The sequence below is a fragment of the Drosophila ananassae genome (genome assembly GCF_017639315.1).
Source record: "Drosophila ananassae strain 14024-0371.13 chromosome 4 unlocalized genomic scaffold, ASM1763931v2 tig00000054, whole genome shotgun sequence".
NCBI classification, from domain to species: domain Eukaryota; kingdom Metazoa; phylum Arthropoda; class Insecta; order Diptera; family Drosophilidae; genus Drosophila; species Drosophila ananassae.
Window position 1 is genome coordinate 6,284,322 of NW_025319037.1, and position 20,635 is coordinate 6,304,956.

At 37.3% G+C, this 20,635-nt stretch overlaps 1 protein-coding gene across 3 annotated transcripts in view; it reads left to right on the forward strand.

Annotated features, from left to right (window-relative positions):
- The window catches only part of LOC6505445 (tau-tubulin kinase homolog Asator), a 178,499-nt gene that overhangs the window by 63,113 nt on the left and 94,751 nt on the right, over positions 1-20,635 (forward strand). For all 3 annotated transcript variants that reach the window (XM_044717662.1, XM_044717661.1, XM_044717660.1), the window contains exon 4: positions 3,612-3,977. In XM_044717662.1, the coding sequence (XP_044573597.1) occupies positions 3,612-3,977 (366 nt within the window). The remainder of the gene's footprint in view (positions 1-3,611; positions 3,978-20,635) is intronic.

A 20,635-nucleotide genomic window follows, 5' to 3' on the forward strand; every position in this document is an offset into this window, starting at 1 on the left:
CCCGCCTTGAGGGTGTTGTCTAATGGGCTCTTGTTGTTGATTTCTCCTGGGTACAGGGGAGCTAGCCGAGTCACTGGCCTCTTGAATACTCCAGATGACGTTTTGATCTCCACTACCCGAACGAGGTTGTCCGGTCCAGAAAACGTTTTGAGAACTTTTCCCATAGGCTAGATCATTACAAGCACATTGTCTTCCTTTATAGGGACTAGCAATTCCTCTTTAATGTTAAGAGATGCATGCTTTCATTTATGCCGATTCTGGAGTTCTTGAAGATACTCACACGATCATTCTACCATCATTCGATCGTGATACCAGTTCCCATCTTTTTATTAATGGTTTGCTGCATGGGATGATGTTGGTATTAGGAAGCGTGTCCTGGCGTTAAAGCTGATTCGTCAGTGGGTCGCCTCAAAGTTAAAGAACGGGTGAGCCTAAGATTTCACATAATTTCACTCATTAATTTGGACTTGACTCGCACGTAGTTGTGCACAATACTACTTGCCATTGTTTTGTCGTTAATGATCCAATAAGAATAAGAATAAGAATAAGAATAAGAATAAGAATAAGAATAAGAATAAGAATAAGAATAAGAATAAGAATAAGAATAAGAATAAGAATAAGAATAAGAATAAGAATAAGAATAAGAATAAGAATAAGAATAAGAATAAGAATAAGAATAAGAATAAGAATAAGAATAAGAATAAGAATAAGAATAAGAATAAGAATAAGAATAAGAATAAGAATAAGAATAAGAATAAGAATAAGAATAAGAATAAGAATAAGAATAAGAATAAGAATAAGAATAAGAATAAGAATAAGAATAAGAATAAGAATAAGAATAAGAATAAGAATAAGAATAAGAATAAGAATAAGAATAAGAATAAGAATAAGAATAAGAATAAGAATAAGAATAAGAATAAGAATAAGAATAAGAATAAGAATAAGAATAAGAATAAGAATAAGAATAAGAATAAGAATAAGAATAAGAATAAGAATAAGAATAAGAATAAGAATAAGAATAAGAATAAGAATAAGAATAAGAATAAGAATAAGAATAAGAATAAGAATAAGAATAAGAATAAGAATAAGAATAAGAATAAGAATAAGAATAAGAATAAGAATAAGAATAAGAATAAGAATAAGAATAAGAATAAGAATAAGAATAAGAATAAGAATAAGAATAAGAATAAGAATAAGAATAAGAATAAGAATAAGAATAAGAATAAGAATAAGAATAAGAATAAGAATAAGAATAAGAATAAGAATAAGAATAAGAATAAGAATAAGAATAAGAATAAGAATAAGAATAAGAATAAGAATAAGAATAAGAATAAGAATAAGAATAAGAATAAGAATAAGAATAAGAATAAGAATAAGAATAAGAATAAGAATAAGAATAAGAATAAGAATAAGAATAAGAATAAGAATAAGAATAAGAATAAGAATAAGAATAAGAATAAGAATAAGAATAAGAATAAGAATAAGAATAAGAATAAGAATAAGAATAAGAATAAGAATAAGAATAAGAATAAGAATAAGAATAAGAATAAGAATAAGAATAAGAATAAGAATAAGAATAAGAATAAGAATAAGAATAAGAATAAGAATAAGAATAAGAATAAGAATAAGAATAAGAATAAGAATAAGAATAAGAATAAGAATAAGAATAAGAATAAGAATAAGAATAAGAATAAGAATAAGAATAAGAATAAGAATAAGAATAAGAATAAGAATAAGAATAAGAATAAGAATAAGAATAAGAATAAGAATAAGAATAAGAATAAGAATAAGAATAAGAATAAGAATAAGAATAAGAATAAGAATAAGAATAAGAATAAGAATAAGAATAAGAATAAGAATAAGAATAAGAATAAGAATAAGAATAAGAATAAGAATAAGAATAAGAATAAGAATAAGAATAAGAATAAGAATAAGAATAAGAATAAGAATAAGAATAAGAATAAGAATAAGAATAAGAATAAGAATAAGAATAAGAATAAGAATAAGAATAAGAATAAGAATAAGAATAAGAATAAGAATAAGAATAAGAATAAGAATAAGAATAAGAATAAGAATAAGAATAAGAATAAGAATAAGAATAAGAATAAGAATAAGAATAAGAATAAGAATAAGAATAAGAATAAGAATAAGAATAAGAATAAGAATAAGAATAAGAATAAGAATAAGAATAAGAATAAGAATAAGAATAAGAATAAGAATAAGAATAAGAATAAGAATAAGAATAAGAATAAGAATAAGAATAAGAATAAGAATAAGAATAAGAATAAGAATAAGAATAAGAATAAGAATAAGAATAAGAATAAGAATAAGAATAAGAATAAGAATAAGAATAAGAATAAGAATAAGAATAAGAATAAGAATAAGAATAAGAATAAGAATAAGAATAAGAATAAGAATAAGAATAAGAATAAGAATAAGAATAAGAATAAGAATAAGAATAAGAATAAGAATAAGAATAAGAATAAGAATAAGAATAAGAATAAGAATAAGAATAAGAATAAGAATAAGAATAAGAATAAGAATAAGAATAAGAATAAGAATAAGAATAAGAATAAGAATAAGAATAAGAATAAGAATAAGAATAAGAATAAGAATAAGAATAAGAATAAGAATAAGAATAAGAATAAGAATAAGAATAAGAATAAGAATAAGAATAAGAATAAGAATAAGAATAAGAATAAGAATAAGAATAAGAATAAGAATAAGAATAAGAATAAGAATAAGAATAAGAATAAGAATAAGAATAAGAATAAGAATAAGAATAAGAATAAGAATAAGAATAAGAATAAGAATAAGAATAAGAATAAGAATAAGAATAAGAATAAGAATAAGAATAAGAATAAGAATAAGAATAAGAATAAGAATAAGAATAAGAATAAGAATAAGAATAAGAATAAGAATAAGAATAAGAATAAGAATAAGAATAAGAATAAGAATAAGAATAAGAATAAGAATAAGAATAAGGTGCGCCGTATTCGACGTGTTCAGCCCGAATATCGCGAAGATGGAAGTTGCGGTTTGTTGCACGATAATGCGCCGTCTCGACGCTTGTTATCGAGTATTTGACCAAAAATCACATTTTAAGCATCAACCACTCCCGTATTCACCTGATATGGCACCGAGCAACTTCTACCTTTTCGGAAAAATGCATTTGCCGAGGAAAGGAAAGCGTTATGCAGACGTAGAGGCCATTCAAAAAGCTTGCACCGGCATACTGGCGGCCATACCGGGCAACGAGCTAAAAGTCTCGTTCGACATGCTTTTGGACCGTGCAAAAAGCTTTAAAGCAGAAGAAGACTATTTTAAATAAAATAAATTGATTTTGCCGAAAAGACTATTTGTTCTGTTTTTTTTTTAAGTTTACTTGGAACTCACCTTGTATTATAAATAAATAAAATATATATGGTAGCCGCCTGTATAATTATATATGTACATACAATTTTACCATCAAATCAATTTTCTAATAGAAATGTCAGCAGCTCTCGAGTAGTTTAGCGAGCAGTTTAGCGAGATTTACGAACAGCAATTAGTGTATATATGTAAATAAATCAATGCAGATCTTAATAAAAGCTTATATTTTATATATTTAGGTAATGCGAAAAATCGGAGGTGGCGGATTTGGAGAGATTTACGAAGGGCAAGACCTTATAACTCGCGAGCAGGTGGCTCTTAAGGTAGAATCTGCTCGGCAGCCTAAACAAGTACTCAAAATGGAAGTGGCTGTTTTAAAAAAATTACAAGGAAAGGAACACGTGTGTCGTTTTATTGGATGTGGTCGTAATGATCGATTCAACTACGTGGTGATGCAACTGCAAGGAAAAAATTTAGCTGAGCTTCGACGAGCTCAGCCCCGCGGAGCTTTTTCACTCAGTACAACTCTTAGGTTAGGCTTACAAATTTTGAAAGCCATTGAATCTATTCATTCTGTGGGATTCCTTCACCGTGATATAAAACCGGTAAGCTGCTAAATTTCAAATTGTATATAAACCAAATTTTCCTTCCTTTGCTCTTATTTTTCCAATCTTCCTTTATAATTTGGCATAACTTTTTCAGATAAACTCTCAATTAAATCATTTATTAAGTGTGTCCTTTTATTGCCTTAATTGCATTTTATCGTTTCGTTTTTGTAACAACTTTCAATTTGAATAGTGGGACGTTTTTTTTTCTTTAATACTGATTTAATACTTTAACTTGAATGTTTGACTTTTAAACATCTTCTTCGATAATTTTTTTCACTATTATTTTTATAATAATTGTCTCCTAGTTTATAATTTGAGCAATTATTTTGATCTATTTTTATCCTGAAAAAGTTCTGCCAGTCTGTCCAAAAGATTCGGCACAGAAAAAAAAGCTACCTCATTAATGTGATCAGGTCTGTTCGCGATACTTAAGTTTGGTCATCCCCAGCATTTTCGCCACAGTGTGACTCAATTGATATAAGTTTTACATAGAATTTATCGATGCTATCCACACGTTGACGGAAATATTTGTATATTTGTATAATTTTTATGGTAGTACAATTTCCTTCACAATGAACAAAAGATTCTTGTTGTCAATGAGAACAGAATTTTGTTGTTTTCCAATGTAGCCGCCTCGATGTTTGGTTCAGCTCCATTTTTGTCGTTCGATGTAGCAGCATTAGACGTGGCAACATCTGATAAAATGAATGAAATAGCTTCGCTCGTCGTCTTCTATTTTAGAACATTTCGCGATCATACATGGAAGGTGCTTTTTATAAGTTATCCTAGAGAAAAAGTGACAAAAAGCTTATACAATCTGGAATCAACCTGAAATAAATATTGAAATCGAACTCTACCTCTGTTTATTTTTCGAGTGGTTTTCGCTGCATACGTACAGCCCACCTCCTGCCCAACCAACTGAGGTGCGCTGCGCATAACGTACGGCTCGAATCGCCGGAATAAGTCCGAGACAGTAAGAGTAGTAAGTATCACGAGAAAGAGTGTTGCAAAGAGTTAAGGATGAAAGATTTTAGGTTAAACGTAAATTATGCTGATAATATATGGTAGAGACCATTGTAATCCGAAAATAATACCCTAAAGGATCGTGTTGGGCATAAGTCGAACGACAATGGGTCGAAAGTTTCTAGTCCTTCTACTAGAACGTTAAAATTTATGCGTGTTAGTAAATGCTGGCTGTCTACATTTTCATTAATGAGATTATATAAAAATACTACACCCATCATCGTTCTTCAGTTTGTTTGTGATAGTAAGTTAAGGTGAAGATATACATCCCAACTAAGTCCTCTAAGAGCGAAAGTGAGGAAGTTTTTTGTACAGATTCTATGTGATCTCGGGGTACTCCGTATTTAGGACTCCAGTCACACGATCCATACTCAAGAATCGGACAGGCCAATGAAGTATATAACGTTTTAGTTGTGTACGGGTCATTAAATTCTTTTGACCATCTTTTAATAAAACCAAGCACACCCATAGCTTTATTAACCATGGTAGATATATGGTCGGTAAATTTAAGTCTCAAATCTAATAGGACACCTAGATTGTTAACCTAAGTTAATCGTTCTAAGGCGTTCCCATAGAGAAAGTACACAGCCTGGTGAGGACTAGATCGGTAAAAAGACATGAGTTTACATTTCGATCCATTAAGCTTTAGATTATTTGCTAAACACCAATTTTGAAGTTTATCCAAATCGGATTGAAGTCTAGATTGGGCACAAGTAAAATTATTCCAAACATTCCAGACAAAGCTAAATGTGTTGGCGCAGTTCTTCAAAAAATAGCCTGGTACTCCATTAGGGCCTGGAGAATAAACGGGCATAACCTTAGGAAAATCTGATAACACACCACTTTTACCAAACTTTTACTCTTGATGTTTACAAAGTTATAAAACTATTTCGGATCCTGAGTAAACTGGATCCGACAGCTGCGAATATAACTCCTATAACATTCTGCGTTATGCACGGTGAAATTAGACTGAGCTACTAAGTGTCTCGAAAAACTAACTGTACAGCCAGATGAAGGTGGATTATTTGAAACAGACGCATATTTCCACGGCTCGCAAATGTGGTAAATGCCAGTCACATGGCAGTAGATAGGACAAGTCAAAACCAAAATTAATTTAGTCGGTTTCGTAAAGTTAGCCTTACGAAAGAATCAAACTTTATGAGATTTAAGTAGAGACTTAAGGTCAATTAAAGTATTAGTTTCGATTTTAAACCTCAAGAATGGGATGATAGGGCAAAGTTAGGGAAAGAGTAATTCCATCCGGATCTGAAACGAATCACAAGTCCAAAAACCGACCTAACGAATTTCTAACGTGGTTAATTTGACCAATTAATATGTCAAAATTATTTTTCTGCAAATGAATTCTATGTTTTCAAACTCTTGTGATTTTACCTCTTCGGAAGAGAATTTGGAGTCAAAAGGAATTAGCACTCCTCCTCCCCTTCGCAGTGTTCTATCACATCTAAAAGTGGTGTACCTACTAGGAAAAACTTCGGAGCTTAAGATCTCCGGCTTTAACCAAGTTTCTGTAAATACAATAATGTGAGATGCAACGAAAGAACTATCAGAATACAGTTTGGAAAGTTTATTACCTAACCCTCTAGTATTCTGATAGGTAAGAGTAAATAAAGAAGTTAGCTTTTTAAAACTGAGGAATACGAGATGGAAGGTTGGTCAGTGGCTCTAACATTTGAGAGCTTCACTCCCACAGGTTAGGTATTTTTTTTCTTCACCGTACTTGGCTGATGTTCTTGGACGAAAATGTTGTCTGGCCAAAAACTGACAGAACAAATCGTATTGAACATTTTCATGGGCAGGCTTATTTTGAAAGGTGACGTATGCATGGTGTAGGTGTATTTAAATTTAGAAATATCCCCCCCCTTTATTTCGACTTTTATTTTGCCTTTGATGTAAGCCGAGATATCTATCTGAGAAGTGTCAGGGGCAAACCGGGAAACAAATATATGTTTCGATGGTGGAGTCACCTATAAGGGTTTTAGTGTTGCATTTACTAAAACTGCTGCATCAATTTATACCGGGGGTCCGGACGGTTGATTACCCTGTTGGGTGATTTTTAAGGTTATGGTTTTTTTACCATATTTTATGGTTTTTATGGATTTTAACTAATGGGTCTGGTGGTATCACTTGAAGCTATGCCATAGAGGTAACATTTTCTTTTTAAAACTGAGAAATTCGGAAGACGATTTTTTCCTATGTTCAGAGCTTGGGGTGGGCAGCGATATGCCTGGCAGAGCCAGCAGTGGATGGTAGGTTGGGATGCAGAGATTGTGTCGCACAATTTTTTTTATTAATTTATAAAAAAAATGTTATTTCAATATTTAATAATATAATATGTTATTTCAATATATAATAATAATAATATCAAAATTTGAATATAACATAAATAAGCACCAGGAAATGGATGCCCAGCATCATAAAGTCAGGGCTGCACTGCGGAATGAGGATTTGACATGATCCTTCTGGAGTCTATGGAAAAACGGTCGCGTTATAAATTCACCATGCTTCAGGAGCAGTTAAAGGCACTGAGCTCGAGTGAAACTGGAAGCGACTTATTCTGGACGTTTTTTCAGTCTGCCACCGACGTACATTTTGACATTCAGGTGGAAGAGGCCAAGCGGCGATATTCAGTCGGCTTTTCGTACTTTGGAACTACAAGGAAACCTGAACGACGATTGCTGTAATATGTACGTGGCAAGTTGCATCTTTTCAATACACCGCTCCGTCAGTGACCGCAATTTTAGTATGCCATTTTTCTGCGATGCATTTTCTTAAGCTGCAGCTCCCAATCCCTCGACTGCGCCGGGATTGTGTTTATTGACACCGGTTGGACTCTATTCTCGACTTTGACCTGCACCCTTCCAATGCCGCGAGAGCTCCTGACCCTGTAATCACCCTGTAAGTTTCCCGTCGCACTCTCAACTATATTTGTTAATACTGACATGCTCTCGGATACAGCCATACCTTTTTCTGTTGACGTATCCCCAACTAATAGGCCTTCAGTTTCGGCTGTTGCCAAGATCACAGTTTCCCAACGCGTTGCTGCCAGTCACCCACTGACTTCAAGTCGCGTCGTCGTCACCCATTGTTTCGAGCGTTGGCCACATCTCAAATGAATTCGATGGATGTTTTTGTCGTTGGATGTGCCTGTTTCAAGCACTCGCTGGATGCCTCTGGTTTTGGGTGGACACGGCTTCCTGCAGACCTTGGGATAATGAACAAGATTATCTGATAGATAATTTGCTTAAATTTAACCATTCCATGTTTAGAGGTTTTGCATATTTTGCAGATAAATTACATTTTTATTTCTTTACTAACCCAATATGAAAAAAAACAGGTGCAAGAGAAGATTAATGAACTTGGTCAGAAATGAAACTGCTTCTCAGTGGACTGTATATGAATTTTGTGGTGTTTATTGATTGACGGTTAAGAAATAACTGAATAAACTAAATGCGACGCAGCGCAATGATGCTAGGTATACATACATAGATTTACATGTGTGAGAAAGGGAAATTATTAAGTATATAAGAAAATGGCGGCGCGTCGATCAGCGTTGCCATGGTTATTTGTATATAGAACTTCTTACAATATGATTAAGGGAAAATAAGATTCATGTTGCCTAAATCTCAGCAACATGAATAGATTCAAAGTTGCCCAAATGCATTCCGTTCCTCAACATCCCGGCCCGCCCTGAAACATCGTTTCTGAATTTGGTAAAACTGCGATCTTGGTTATAGGGCGAGTTGCTTCTCCTGAAGCAGTTTTCAATTTGACAGCACGAACTCTACCATCTGTTCCTGTGTGAGTTGAGATTACCCTTGCAAGTGGCCAGGCTGCTGGCGGAGTATTCCAATCTTTGATGAGAACAACTGATCCAAATTCCACATTGGGTTGCGGGGTTCCCCACTTGGGGCGATGCTGTAGCGTAGTTAGGTATTCCTGGTGCCAGCGCTTCCAGAATCCTTGGTATAGTACTTGAACTCCCTGCCAGTAGTCCAGTCGATTTTCCTGTATGTGGCTCATGTCGCCTTCGGGAATTGTTGTGAATGATCTGCCTATCAACAGGTGTGCTGGAGACAGATATGTGACGTCGGTGTCCGGTGTATAGTACAGTGGTCTTGAGTTTATCACTGCACTTATTTGTGCTAATAGGGTGTGCATCTGTTCAAACGTTAGGATAGTGTTGCCAATGACGCGGCGCAGGTGAAGCTTGACTGATCTTACGGAAGACTCCCACTTTCCTCCCCAGTGAGGTGCGTACGGTGGAATGAAGACCCATTTAATGCCTTCATCTGCCAATGTCTGCGAGACTCGATCCTTATGCTGTGAAGATGCCAAGAGTTGTTGCATCTCGTCCAATGCTCGCCTTGCTCCGACAAAATTCCTGCCATTATCACTGTAGATTTGTGCACATTTTCCTCGGAGCGACATGAATCTTCTCAGAGCTGCCAGAAATGTCTCCGTGCTGAGATCAGTGGCTAGTTCCAGGTGTAGTGCCGAGCTGACGAGGCACACGACGAGACATATGTAGCCCTTTGACTTCTTAGCGTTGCGACCCTTTTGATCCTTGAGAGTAATTGGTCCACCGTAATCACATCCAGAATTGACAAAGGGAAGTGATTGTGTGATTCTGATACTTGGCAAGTCGGACATGAGTTGATGCGTAGTATGGTGTCTTCAACGAAAGCATCTGATACAGTTGTGGGTGACCTTTCTTATCAGGTTGCGTGCTCCAATTATCCAATATCGTTGGCGAACTATTACAAACAGTGCAGATGTGCCTGGATGTAAGTTTACCCAGTGCTCGTGTTCCAGGATTAGCTTCGTAATCTGGTGTGTCTTAGGAAGTAATATCGGGTGTTTGACTTCTTCTGGTAATTGGGACTGCCTCAAACGGCCTCCAACTCGTAGCAGACCATCCTGTCCAATGTACGGGGTTAGCTTGAATAACTGCGACCTGTTTCGCAGTGGTTGATCCTTTTGTAGAAGCCTTCTGTCATCTCCAAAGCACGCCTGTGCGTTCCGCAGGCATACTACTTGTGCTGCCTTGATTTCTTCAAAAGACAGTATCGTGGATTCGACTCGTTTTCGCGGCTCTTTCAGTCTTTGAATAAAACGTAAAACATAGCCCACGGTATGTACCAGCCTTTGCCAGGATGAGGCGCGGTGGACTAGTTCGTCAAATTCTGATAATGAATTGTCCATCTCCTTCAGAGTGAGCATGGCTGTTGTCTTCAATTCGTCCTGTGCATGGGTTTCTGAAATATTCAAAGAGAGTTCTGAGTTTTGCATTTTGACTGTATACTCATCTTCATCGCGCAGCCAAGATGGTCCATTCCACCAGAGGTGAAATTCCATGAGCTGAGTAGCCGTCATTCCCCTCGATGCACAATCTGCGGGGTTTTCCTTGGAGCTTACGTGATGCCAGGCGTGTCGTGGCAACGTTTCAAGAATTTACGATGTTCGATTTGCGACAAATGTTTTCATCTTCGATGGTGGGTATGATAACCAGGCTAATACAATTGTTGAATCACACCATGCGTAAACTTGTATATCCTTGTGTCGTAAACCATCCTTGAGTGATCGTACCAGGCGACTTAGCAGCAATGCTCCACAAAGCTCCAGCCGTGGTAGTGATTGTTGTTTCAGTGGTGCTACCCTAGTTTTGGCAGCCACCAATGAAACCGAATATGTTCCGTCTTCATGTCGAAACCTACAGTAAACAGCAGCAGCATATGCCTTGGTTGATGCGTCGGAAAAGGCGTGTAGTTCAATCGAGTCCTCCCTGTTGGGAACAAATCGTGGTACTCTCAGCTTTTTTAGCGTGTCGAGATCTGCTCTGCACTTGAGCCATGGTTCGGCAATGTTTGGTGGAAGCTTCGTGTCCCAGCCCAGGTCCAATAGCCATAACTGTTGAAACATGATTTTAAATTGAACCCCAATCGGCGATAATAAGCCAAGAGGGTCAAAGATACGCGCAACATCTGATAGGATTTGCCTTTTAGTACAACTCGGATTTGATGTCAAGCATGTCTTGTACATCAGCTGATCGTCGATTGAATTCCAGTAAATTCCAAGTACCTTTACTGCTTCTTCTTCTCGTTCGGTGCTGGATTCGCGTCTGCAGATGCGTGATGAATTGGACACCCACTTGTCGAGTTCCAATTTGGCGTGTGACATGAGTTCTAATAACTCATTCCTAATAGCTATTAGCTCATTCTCGTTGTTCGATCCAGTAAGTACATCGTCTACGTAGAAATCCTCCAAAAGGATTTTCGATGCAGTAGGATATTGCTCCTTGTGATCATATGCCAGTTGTTCTAACACTCGTACAGCCAGGTATGGTGCACAAGCGGTTCCATAAGTTACAGTGTCTAATTGATAGTTCTTAAGAGGCGCTGATAGATGCTCTCGCCAAACAATGCGTTGATAGTTTTGATGATCGGGGCTTACCCAAATTTGGCGAAACATTTTGACGATATCTGCGGAGAATACGTATCTATACATTCTGAAGCGTAGGCATACGGAAAAGAGATTGCGTTGAATACTAGGCCCAATGTGTAATACGTCATTAAGTGCAACTCCGTTGGCGTCCTTAAATGACCCGTCGAATACGATCCTAAGTTTTCGCCCAACTATAGGATGATGCGGCAAATAGAAGAAATTGCCTGAATCGAAGCTTGGTGTTCTGATTTCGTGCATATGGCCAAGACTGATGTATTCCTGCATAAACTTGATGTACTTTTCTCGTAAATCCTGATTGCGCTGTAGTCGTCTTTCTACAGCCATGAAGCGGGATTGCGCTCCCTGGAGCGTGTCTGCAAATTTCGGGTTTGCTATTTTGAAAGGTAGCTCGACTATATACCTTCCAGCGTCATTCCTTTTGTGAGTTTCGAGGAAATGTTTCTCCACCTTGTCTTCGTCGGGATCCTTGTGTGCGTAGCTGACTTCTTCTATCTCCCAAAATCGTTGTAGTGTAGTGTCAATGTTGCATTTGGAGAATAGAGTTGTAGTTGTTGGAGACTGATTAACTCCAACCGATGTGATGACCCATCCAAATATTGAAGAAATGGCAATAAGATTGCCCATGTTGTCGTGCATCTTTTGGCCGGCTCCCCAATAAAATGTCTATCGGGGCCACTGATGCGAAGTTGGTATCCGCCATCAGGAATCCATTGAACACATTGAGTGATGATGGATCAACATTGTGTCTCTGCAGCGAAGATGTGATCTTACTTAGAACGTGTGCGGTAATCTTTAGAGTGTTGTCCGAAACTCTAGATTTGAGATGCAGCTGAGTGACCCCTCTGGTTGCCTCAGCCTTGATGGCAGAAATTCCTGACACTAGAATTCGTGATGATGAACGTGCTAGCCCAAGTGCGTTGATGCAACGTTCCGAAATGTATGACAATTCAGATCCACTGTCGAATAGTAGCCGGCAGCTTGTATATATCCCATTTGCGTTTTGGACATATACCAATGCAGTCGGCAGCGTGCTTTGGCGACGCCCATAATTGTTTGGAATTGCTACAGAGCCTTGTGCGTCTGCAGCCGATTGTGAGCCGTATGCTCGGGCGATGTGACTCACTGTCACCGATGTAGTGTGAGGAGCATCCTGATTATGCTTGTCCTCCCTTCCTGTTGACACGGTCTGTGCCGTATCCTGCGAACTGATCGTGGTTGCTGCAAAGCCTTGCGCGTTTGCAGCCGGTTGTACATGCAATAAAGTATGATGCCGAGCATGGCAAATCCTACAGTTGAATTTGGATTCACACTGCCTGGTAAAGTGTCCAGGCTTCAAACAGTTGAAACATACCGATTTCTCTTTTGCCGTTGCTCTTCGTTGTTCACAACTTAGCGCCAGAAAATCCGCAGATCCAATCAGATCGGGTCCGTTCATGTTGCCCTTGACGCCATTCTCTTCGACAGCCATCATAATATGCATAGGTTTTCTCGCCTTTTCAACTTGCTTGATCTTGCCATCCCCGATGCTTTGTCGTTGACTGAGTTCAAACTCCTCACAGCGTGTATCCAGGAACTTGAACAAATCCTTGGTTGTTGGTGAGTTTAGATCGCGACTGTCCTCGATCCATTTGCGACGTATTTCTGCATCCATTTTTTGCAAAATTAGAAAAATGATCCAGCAATCACGTGTGTTTTCCCCAATCCAATGCACGAACTATTTCGTTTGCTCCATCAGTCACTTTCCTTAGCACTGATACATCAATCTTTGTTGTTTCTGGTAGCTTTGTGAACTGTTCCAATAATGAAAACACAATATGGCGTGGTCTGTCGTACCTCTCGTTTAAACGCGACACTGCTGTTTCATATGCGCTGTCAGTAATTGGCAAATGTGCAATTAGATTCGCTGCTTCATCGGTCAATAGTGATTTCAAATAGTGAAACTTCTGTGTATCTGATAGTTGTCGCTTCTTATGGATAGTGCTTTTATAGATATCCCAAAATGCCGGCCATTCCTTGTAGTCTCCCGAAAAACGTTTGATTTGAATTTTCGGTAGTTCATTATGCGTTGCTACCGCGTTCATTGCGTCATCTTGTGAAATAGGTGTACTTGCTGCTTCAGAAACAGCCATTCGTTCTAGCATCTGTTGTTGTTGTTGTTGTAGTAACCGGAAAAGTGCATCTCCATTACCTGGCATTGACTCATTGCTTTGAGTGCTTGTTTGTGGCTCCAGTGAGCGCTTTCCTGAGACAAGTAACTCCCTTGTCCTCAGGTACCTTCCTTCGTACTCCTCGTAGTCGTCGGCTGGATCTACGTACCCATCGACCGCATCGTGAAGCGATATCTTGTCGCCAATCTTCTCGAATTCGCTCCATGCCAAATCCAGTCGATCCAACAAGACATCGATTCCAGCCTTCGTTTGTGTTGCAGGTAAACGCTCAGCTAAGGACACGATCCTCGTGATCCTACCCTTCAGTCTGCGGCGGCCTACAACCAGCAACTTGTATTCCTCCATTTAAGGCAATACTCCGTGTAGTGGTGAATTATTCCTCCAGTCAATCCGGCTCGAAGGACCAAACGTTACTATGGTCAGAAATGAAACTGCTTCTCAGTGAACTGTATATGAATTTTGTGGTGTTTATTGATTGACGGTTAAGAAATAACTGAATAAACTAAATGCGACGCAGCGCAATGATGCCTTAGGTATACATACATAGATTTACATGTGTGAGAAAGGGAAATTATTAAGTATATAAGAAAATGGCGGCGCGTCGATCAGCGTTGCCATGGTTATTTGTATATAGAACTTCTTACAATATGATTAAGGGAAAATAAGATTCATGTTGCCTAAATCTCAGCAACATGAATAGATACAAAGTTGCCCAAATGCATTCCGTTCTTCAACAGAACTAATGAATTACATTTTTATTTCTTTACTAACCCAATATGAAAAAAACAGGTGCAAGAGAAGATTAATGAACTAGTAGAACATAAGATCATAAATCGAGTTGCTTACCGTATTTAAGTCTCATTGTTAAAAGGTTGCTAAAAAGAAAGTTGGCTCACATCGTTTGTGTGTTGGCAACCGTATATTAAATAACTCCAAATTAGTACCGTCTGCATCTAATTTCAGACCAAAAACGCAGATTTCATGGAGTATATGAATATGAATTTTCTGTATTCAGCGTACCGTGATGCAGACACTTCTTGCATTTGTACAAAAAGCCACATTGAATTTGTGGATGTTTATATCGATTAAGCCGCAAAAAATGGGACTTTGAAAAGGTTACAGGTTGTGCTTGATTTTTACAGTGAAAAGTTCAATATTTAGGATATGAAGGTGAAATCTGTCAGAATTCGCTAAAGCGGCGAATTAACTGATTTACCTGCACTGAATCTTTTTTTGCTTTAAAATTTAGTGGCTTAGCGTCGTATTTTCGAGACAAAAAATTATTTCCATTCTTACTCTTTGAGTTAGCTAGTTTAAATCATTTTTGATTGGCAGTAATCAAATTAGTTGCATATACGAACTGAATTTTTGAGACGAGGACGTGAGAAATTTTGTTATGATCATAGAGTGTGGGGCCCTGATTCGAATGCAACCTCTTCTTCTCCGAATGTTGGGCGAATGAGACATAAACAACCGCACTCACATATTCATTTATTCTCTTCTCTGCATTCTATTTTAGTCATTTCAATTTTATACCCTGGCATAGGGTATTATAATTTGAGTCAAATTTGTGCAACGCAATGATTAGAAAATCTTCTGGATCGATACGTTAAGCGATACGATAAGCATGTACGTTATCCAACCCATGAAACGGTTCCACTTATGGAATTAAAAAACAAATTTTAAAATGTAATCTCAGCAATATTGTCTATATTGCCTTTGCCTTTGTTTTAGATTCTTCCTTTGGATTTACATTAACTTCGACCGACTTGCTAGATAAATAAACATATCGTAAAGTAAACACAAGCACGATCGCTAAGACCAAAAAATTGCGTTCTAAAGTTCAGATCATATTGCGTTCCGATATTCAATCAAATGCATCGCTCAGCATAATTTAATTTCACAACGAGATGCGACAGTTTTAGCATAAGCTTTTATTAAAAACAAAAACTATATCCAACCTATTAACCCAGCACTAGTAGACGGCGCCAGAAGCAGAAATCAGCATATCAGCGGGAAGAATGACCGACTGACCGATGCAAGAAAAAACCAGCCAGCTAAGCCGAAATGCGTGTGCAAGCAGTACCTGAACAAACAATCTGAGTCAGCAGACTCAGAGGTGGGTGACCCTGGCATTAACATTAGTTTTAACACGTCCATAACATTGACCTTTTAATTTAGCATCTTATATAAGAGTTGTTCTTCTAAAATAAAGATAGTTGCGAAATCAGAGTCAATCGTCTCGTTACCAGTGTCTGAACCACGGCACTTAAAATCAACCTACTTCGAGTGATCCTGTGTAAAACGGTTCACAAGTAGGACTCTCTGAAAGCTATCTACTTCGCGTGGCTCCAGTGTAAATAGACCACCAGTAGAACTTTCATCATCGAATCTACTTCGAGTGGCTCCTGTGTAAACGGACCACAAGTAGAATCCGCGTCATACCAGTCTACTTCAAGTGTTGCTCCCGTGAAACGGACCACAAGTAGACCCCGCATTACCTAACTACCAGTCTATTTCGAGTGTTGCTCCCGTGAAACGGACCGCCAGTAGGACCGGCCGATAGGGAATCAGCCGAACCTCCATACCACCGGTAGTTGAGGAAAACCAGCCCAGGACTTCAAGCACCTCACATCAACTCCTGCCTGATCACAGCAAGCGCCTGGTCAACCCAAGCATTCCTTGCAGAATCCAGGTAAACTTAGTCAGACTATTTACGTGCTTTGACTACGACTCCGGGACCTACCGCTACTCCCGCGAGTTCGAGTTGCCGCATAACGCTCTACGGACGAACAATAAGTGACTTGATGTATTAAAGAGTTTGTAAATTAAAGTCTAATACCAAGAAATTTTAAAAAAAGTTTTATATTTAAAAAAAAAAACAAGCAACATATTTAATTGGCGCCCAACGTGGGGCTGAAATTTAACAAAAAATAAAGTTAAATAATTAAACGGAGCTCGCGCAGTCAAGAACACTGATTTTTAGTGGATAAATTTCTAAATTAATGGAAAACAATGAATGAAATTCAGAGTCAGCAGAATTTTATTGATTTAACAATTTTACGGAATAAAATCAGGGGCGCAGCACATGACGCTTAAACCAATCATAGCACTGTTTTAAATTTTCAAGCAATCCTATCTAGATTAGATTTTATATACAACTAGCAAGCCCGGCGAACTCCGTTTCGCCACCAGATGGCTTTATTTATTTTGGTGATTAAAAGATGAAGACATTTTTTTTTGTTTTTTTATTTGGAAATGAAATATTTTTTTTCGTTTCACAAGAGTAATGAATTCATTTCAACTACAAAGATAAAGTGTTATTTAGTTGAACTTCTGTAAGTACTCTAATGGAAATGAATACTGAATCGTACGTGTCGCGAATTATCCGTGTCATTGAAGTGCTCTTTGGTAAACCGCATTTTTTGTTTTTTGGTCTGACGTTTACACAAACAAGAAAAGAAAGCTAACTTCGGGCGGAGCCAAAGTTGATATACCCTTGCAGTTAGGTAGCAGCTTATATTATTATATATATATTTCGGATCGTATTTAGTTTATCCTTATGAAAGTTTCAACATCAAATCAGTTTTCCAAAAAAAATTTTGCAAGGTTGTGCCATTTCCGTTCGTTCAGTTATATGGCGGCTATGGCATATAGTCAGCCGATCCTTATGTACATAAGATATTTTGGCCAAATAAACCATGTGTGAAAACTCCCAAACCTCTAACACCATGGCATGGGTTATGGCATTTCCGATAAATCAGTTATTTGGCAGCTATGAGACATAGTCGACCGATCCCGGCCGTTCCGACTAATATACTGCCTGCAAACAAAATAAGGATGTGTGCAAAGTTTCAACTCAATAGCTTTATAACTGAGAGACTAGTTTGCGTAGAAACAGACAGACGGTCAGACGGACAGTCGGAGATGACTCCTTAACTGCGTTGCACTCTTTTGACCAAAATTATAATACCCTCTTCAAGGGTATAACAACTTTTTGATGAGGTAAAATACCGGTGACGAACCTGCACGATGCCAAGCCCAAAATACCTGATACCAATTTTGCGTGACTAAAAAAATTCTACATAAGCGTACAAAATTGCTCATCAAAAATATTCTTAACCGGCACGTGTTTGACGTATTATTTGTTTTTCTTGCACATGCCATTTAAGTATATTTTATATAAATATAAATGTAGTAAAATATATTCTTATTCGGCATGTACCTGATTTTTTGTTGTTTTTCCTTGCACGTGCCGAACAAAATTATTTTTTATATGCTATTTTGTAAACCTATGTATATAGCATATTTTCGTCACAAAAATTGATATCAGATGTTTTGGGTTTCGCATGCAGGTTCGTCCCCGGTATCCAAAATTGTTTTGTAGTTGTGGGAAACCAAATTGCTTAAATAAATAAACAGAGGCCGGTCCTTATGAGAGTTTCACTATATAATAAATTATCAAAAAACAAGAAAGGAAAGCTAACTTCGGGCGGAGCCGAAGTTTATATACCCTTGCAGTTGAGTCGCAGTCCGCTAGATGGCGCCACGCATCTTATATTATTAGATATATAGCCGATCGTATATAGTCGGCCGATACTTATGAAACTTGGCATATTGAATTATTTTGCCCAAAGAGGAATCTGTACCAAGTCCCATCCTTCTAACTTAAAAACACCAAAGTTATGCCAATTCCGATCGTTCTATGACAGCTATAGGATATACTGGGCCGATCCTTATGAAATTTTGTACATAAGATATTTTGGCCAAATATAACATGTGTGGAAAGTCCCAACCCTCTTACTCTAACTTAAAAAACACCAAAGTTATGGCATTTCCGATCAATCAGTTATATGGCAGCTGTAGGATATAGTCGACCGATCCCGGCAGTTCCGACTTATGCAAGGAAAAGAAGGTGCAAAGTTTGAACTCGATAGCTCTAAAACTGAGAGACTAGTTTGCGTAGAAACCGACAGACAGACAGACAGACGGACATGCTCATATCGACTCAGGAGGTGATCCTGATCAAGAATATATTTACTTCATTTTGACCACACACTTTTGACCAAAATTATAATACCCTCTGCAAGGGTATAAAAAGCGGATGATTTCTCAAGTCGTGAACACTCAACGTATAACTGCCCATGTGAAAAAAATTTTCAAACATGAGCCCATTTCTAAATTTATCCCGCAAACACTCAGCGATTGGCCTTGCGACTTGTTAATTGTCATTGCGAACTCAAGGCGAAGTGGAAATATAAATCTTTTGGAGTTAAATGAAAGATCAGTGGGAATCATTGGTATTCGAGGAATACATACATTTACCCCTGCGCACTTTCTGGTAATAGTGGTTGCCTCAATCAAAATTGGCCTTTTGCCAAAAGTTGATAACCGTTTCAAAGTCGCGGAGGATTTAAGCTACGCAATATCATAATAACTGTTCCAACTTTGAGTTGCGAGTTATGTTCAAAAACTCCTTTGGATAATTTACTACATCATCGGGATTTGTTATGGAATCAAAGGATCTATATGCCACCATATTGCAAGGAATTTTTGATTGAATGGTTCAATTCAGTGCGTGTACATCATAATTCTCATAACCAGTATTATTGTCCACCGCTTGCATTAATGTCTCGTATCCTTGTTTTTGCTGTTTATTCAGAATCGGCAGATTATTTCATTTCCTGCAATGTATCAACATTGTATTGCATCTTTCGATTCTTGGTTGAACATAGGGCATCGATCAAATTGGCGCAATTATTCCTACTTCAATCAGCAGCTTGTTTGCTATAGTCAAGCATTGATCCTAAATCAGAATCATTCCTTTATTGTAGATTTCATCGGTTATTTGGATGTCAGGATTGTTCGTTCGAATGCGCAAGCGATGCGATTTATCTTCACATGTCATCTTTGTATTTGTTCCATAATTGATTTGGTTGTAAAGGAAAACATGTGGTTATGATAATTGTGAACAATCATTTCAAATTCGCAAATGATTTTTGTCCGTATGATTGTTGGTGTCAGTGAGTGGTTATGTTTGTTGTATCTTTTACATTCCAAGTCGGCTTGTACAAAGGTTTCAGTGGCTGTGTGGTGATCCAGTTTGACTTTTTCACTTGCTTAGCACAATCCAGCCGTTTCTCTTTTGAACTTTAACGAATACCAATATCGACATATAGTCGTCATTGGTCCAATATCTAAATTTTCATTATCACTGTAGTTCCCAGTGGGATCATATTGGAATTGCATTTTCTCTTTTTATATTTTGTCTTTCTTTGCTTAAAATGTATCACGTACCGGCGCCTACTATTATTACAGATATTATTGGTTTATACTAGGAATAATAAATAGCAATCAAGGCAAGTATAGTAATAACACTAGTTTACAAAATTTCAAAAACTTTCTGCCTTTTACATCCCACCATAATTTTTTGATAAATGCAGGTCTAGTAGACACGAAAATTACTTTCATAAATTTTTATACCCCTGCAGAGGGTATTATAATTTTCGTCAAAAGTGTGCAACGCAGTGAAGGAGACATCTCTGACCCTATAAAGTATATATATTCTGGATCAGGATCACCTCCTGAGTCGATATGAGCATGTCCGTCTGTCCGTCTGTCTGTTTCTACGCAAACTAGTCTCTCAGTTTTAGAGCTATCTAGTTGAAACTTTGCACACATCCTTCTTTCCTTTGCAGGCAGTATATAAGTCGGAACGGCCGGGATCGGTCGACTATATCCTATAGCTGCCATATAACTGATTGATCGGAAATGCCATAACTTTGGTGTTTTTTAAGTAAGAGTAAGAGGGTTGGGACTTTCCACACATGTTTTATTTGACCAAAATATCTTATGTACACAATTTCATGTAATGTACAAAAAAGGATCGGCCGACTATATCCTATAGCTGTCATAGAACGATCGAAATTGGCATAACTTTGGTGTTTTTTAAGTTAGAAAGATGGGATTTGGTACAGATTC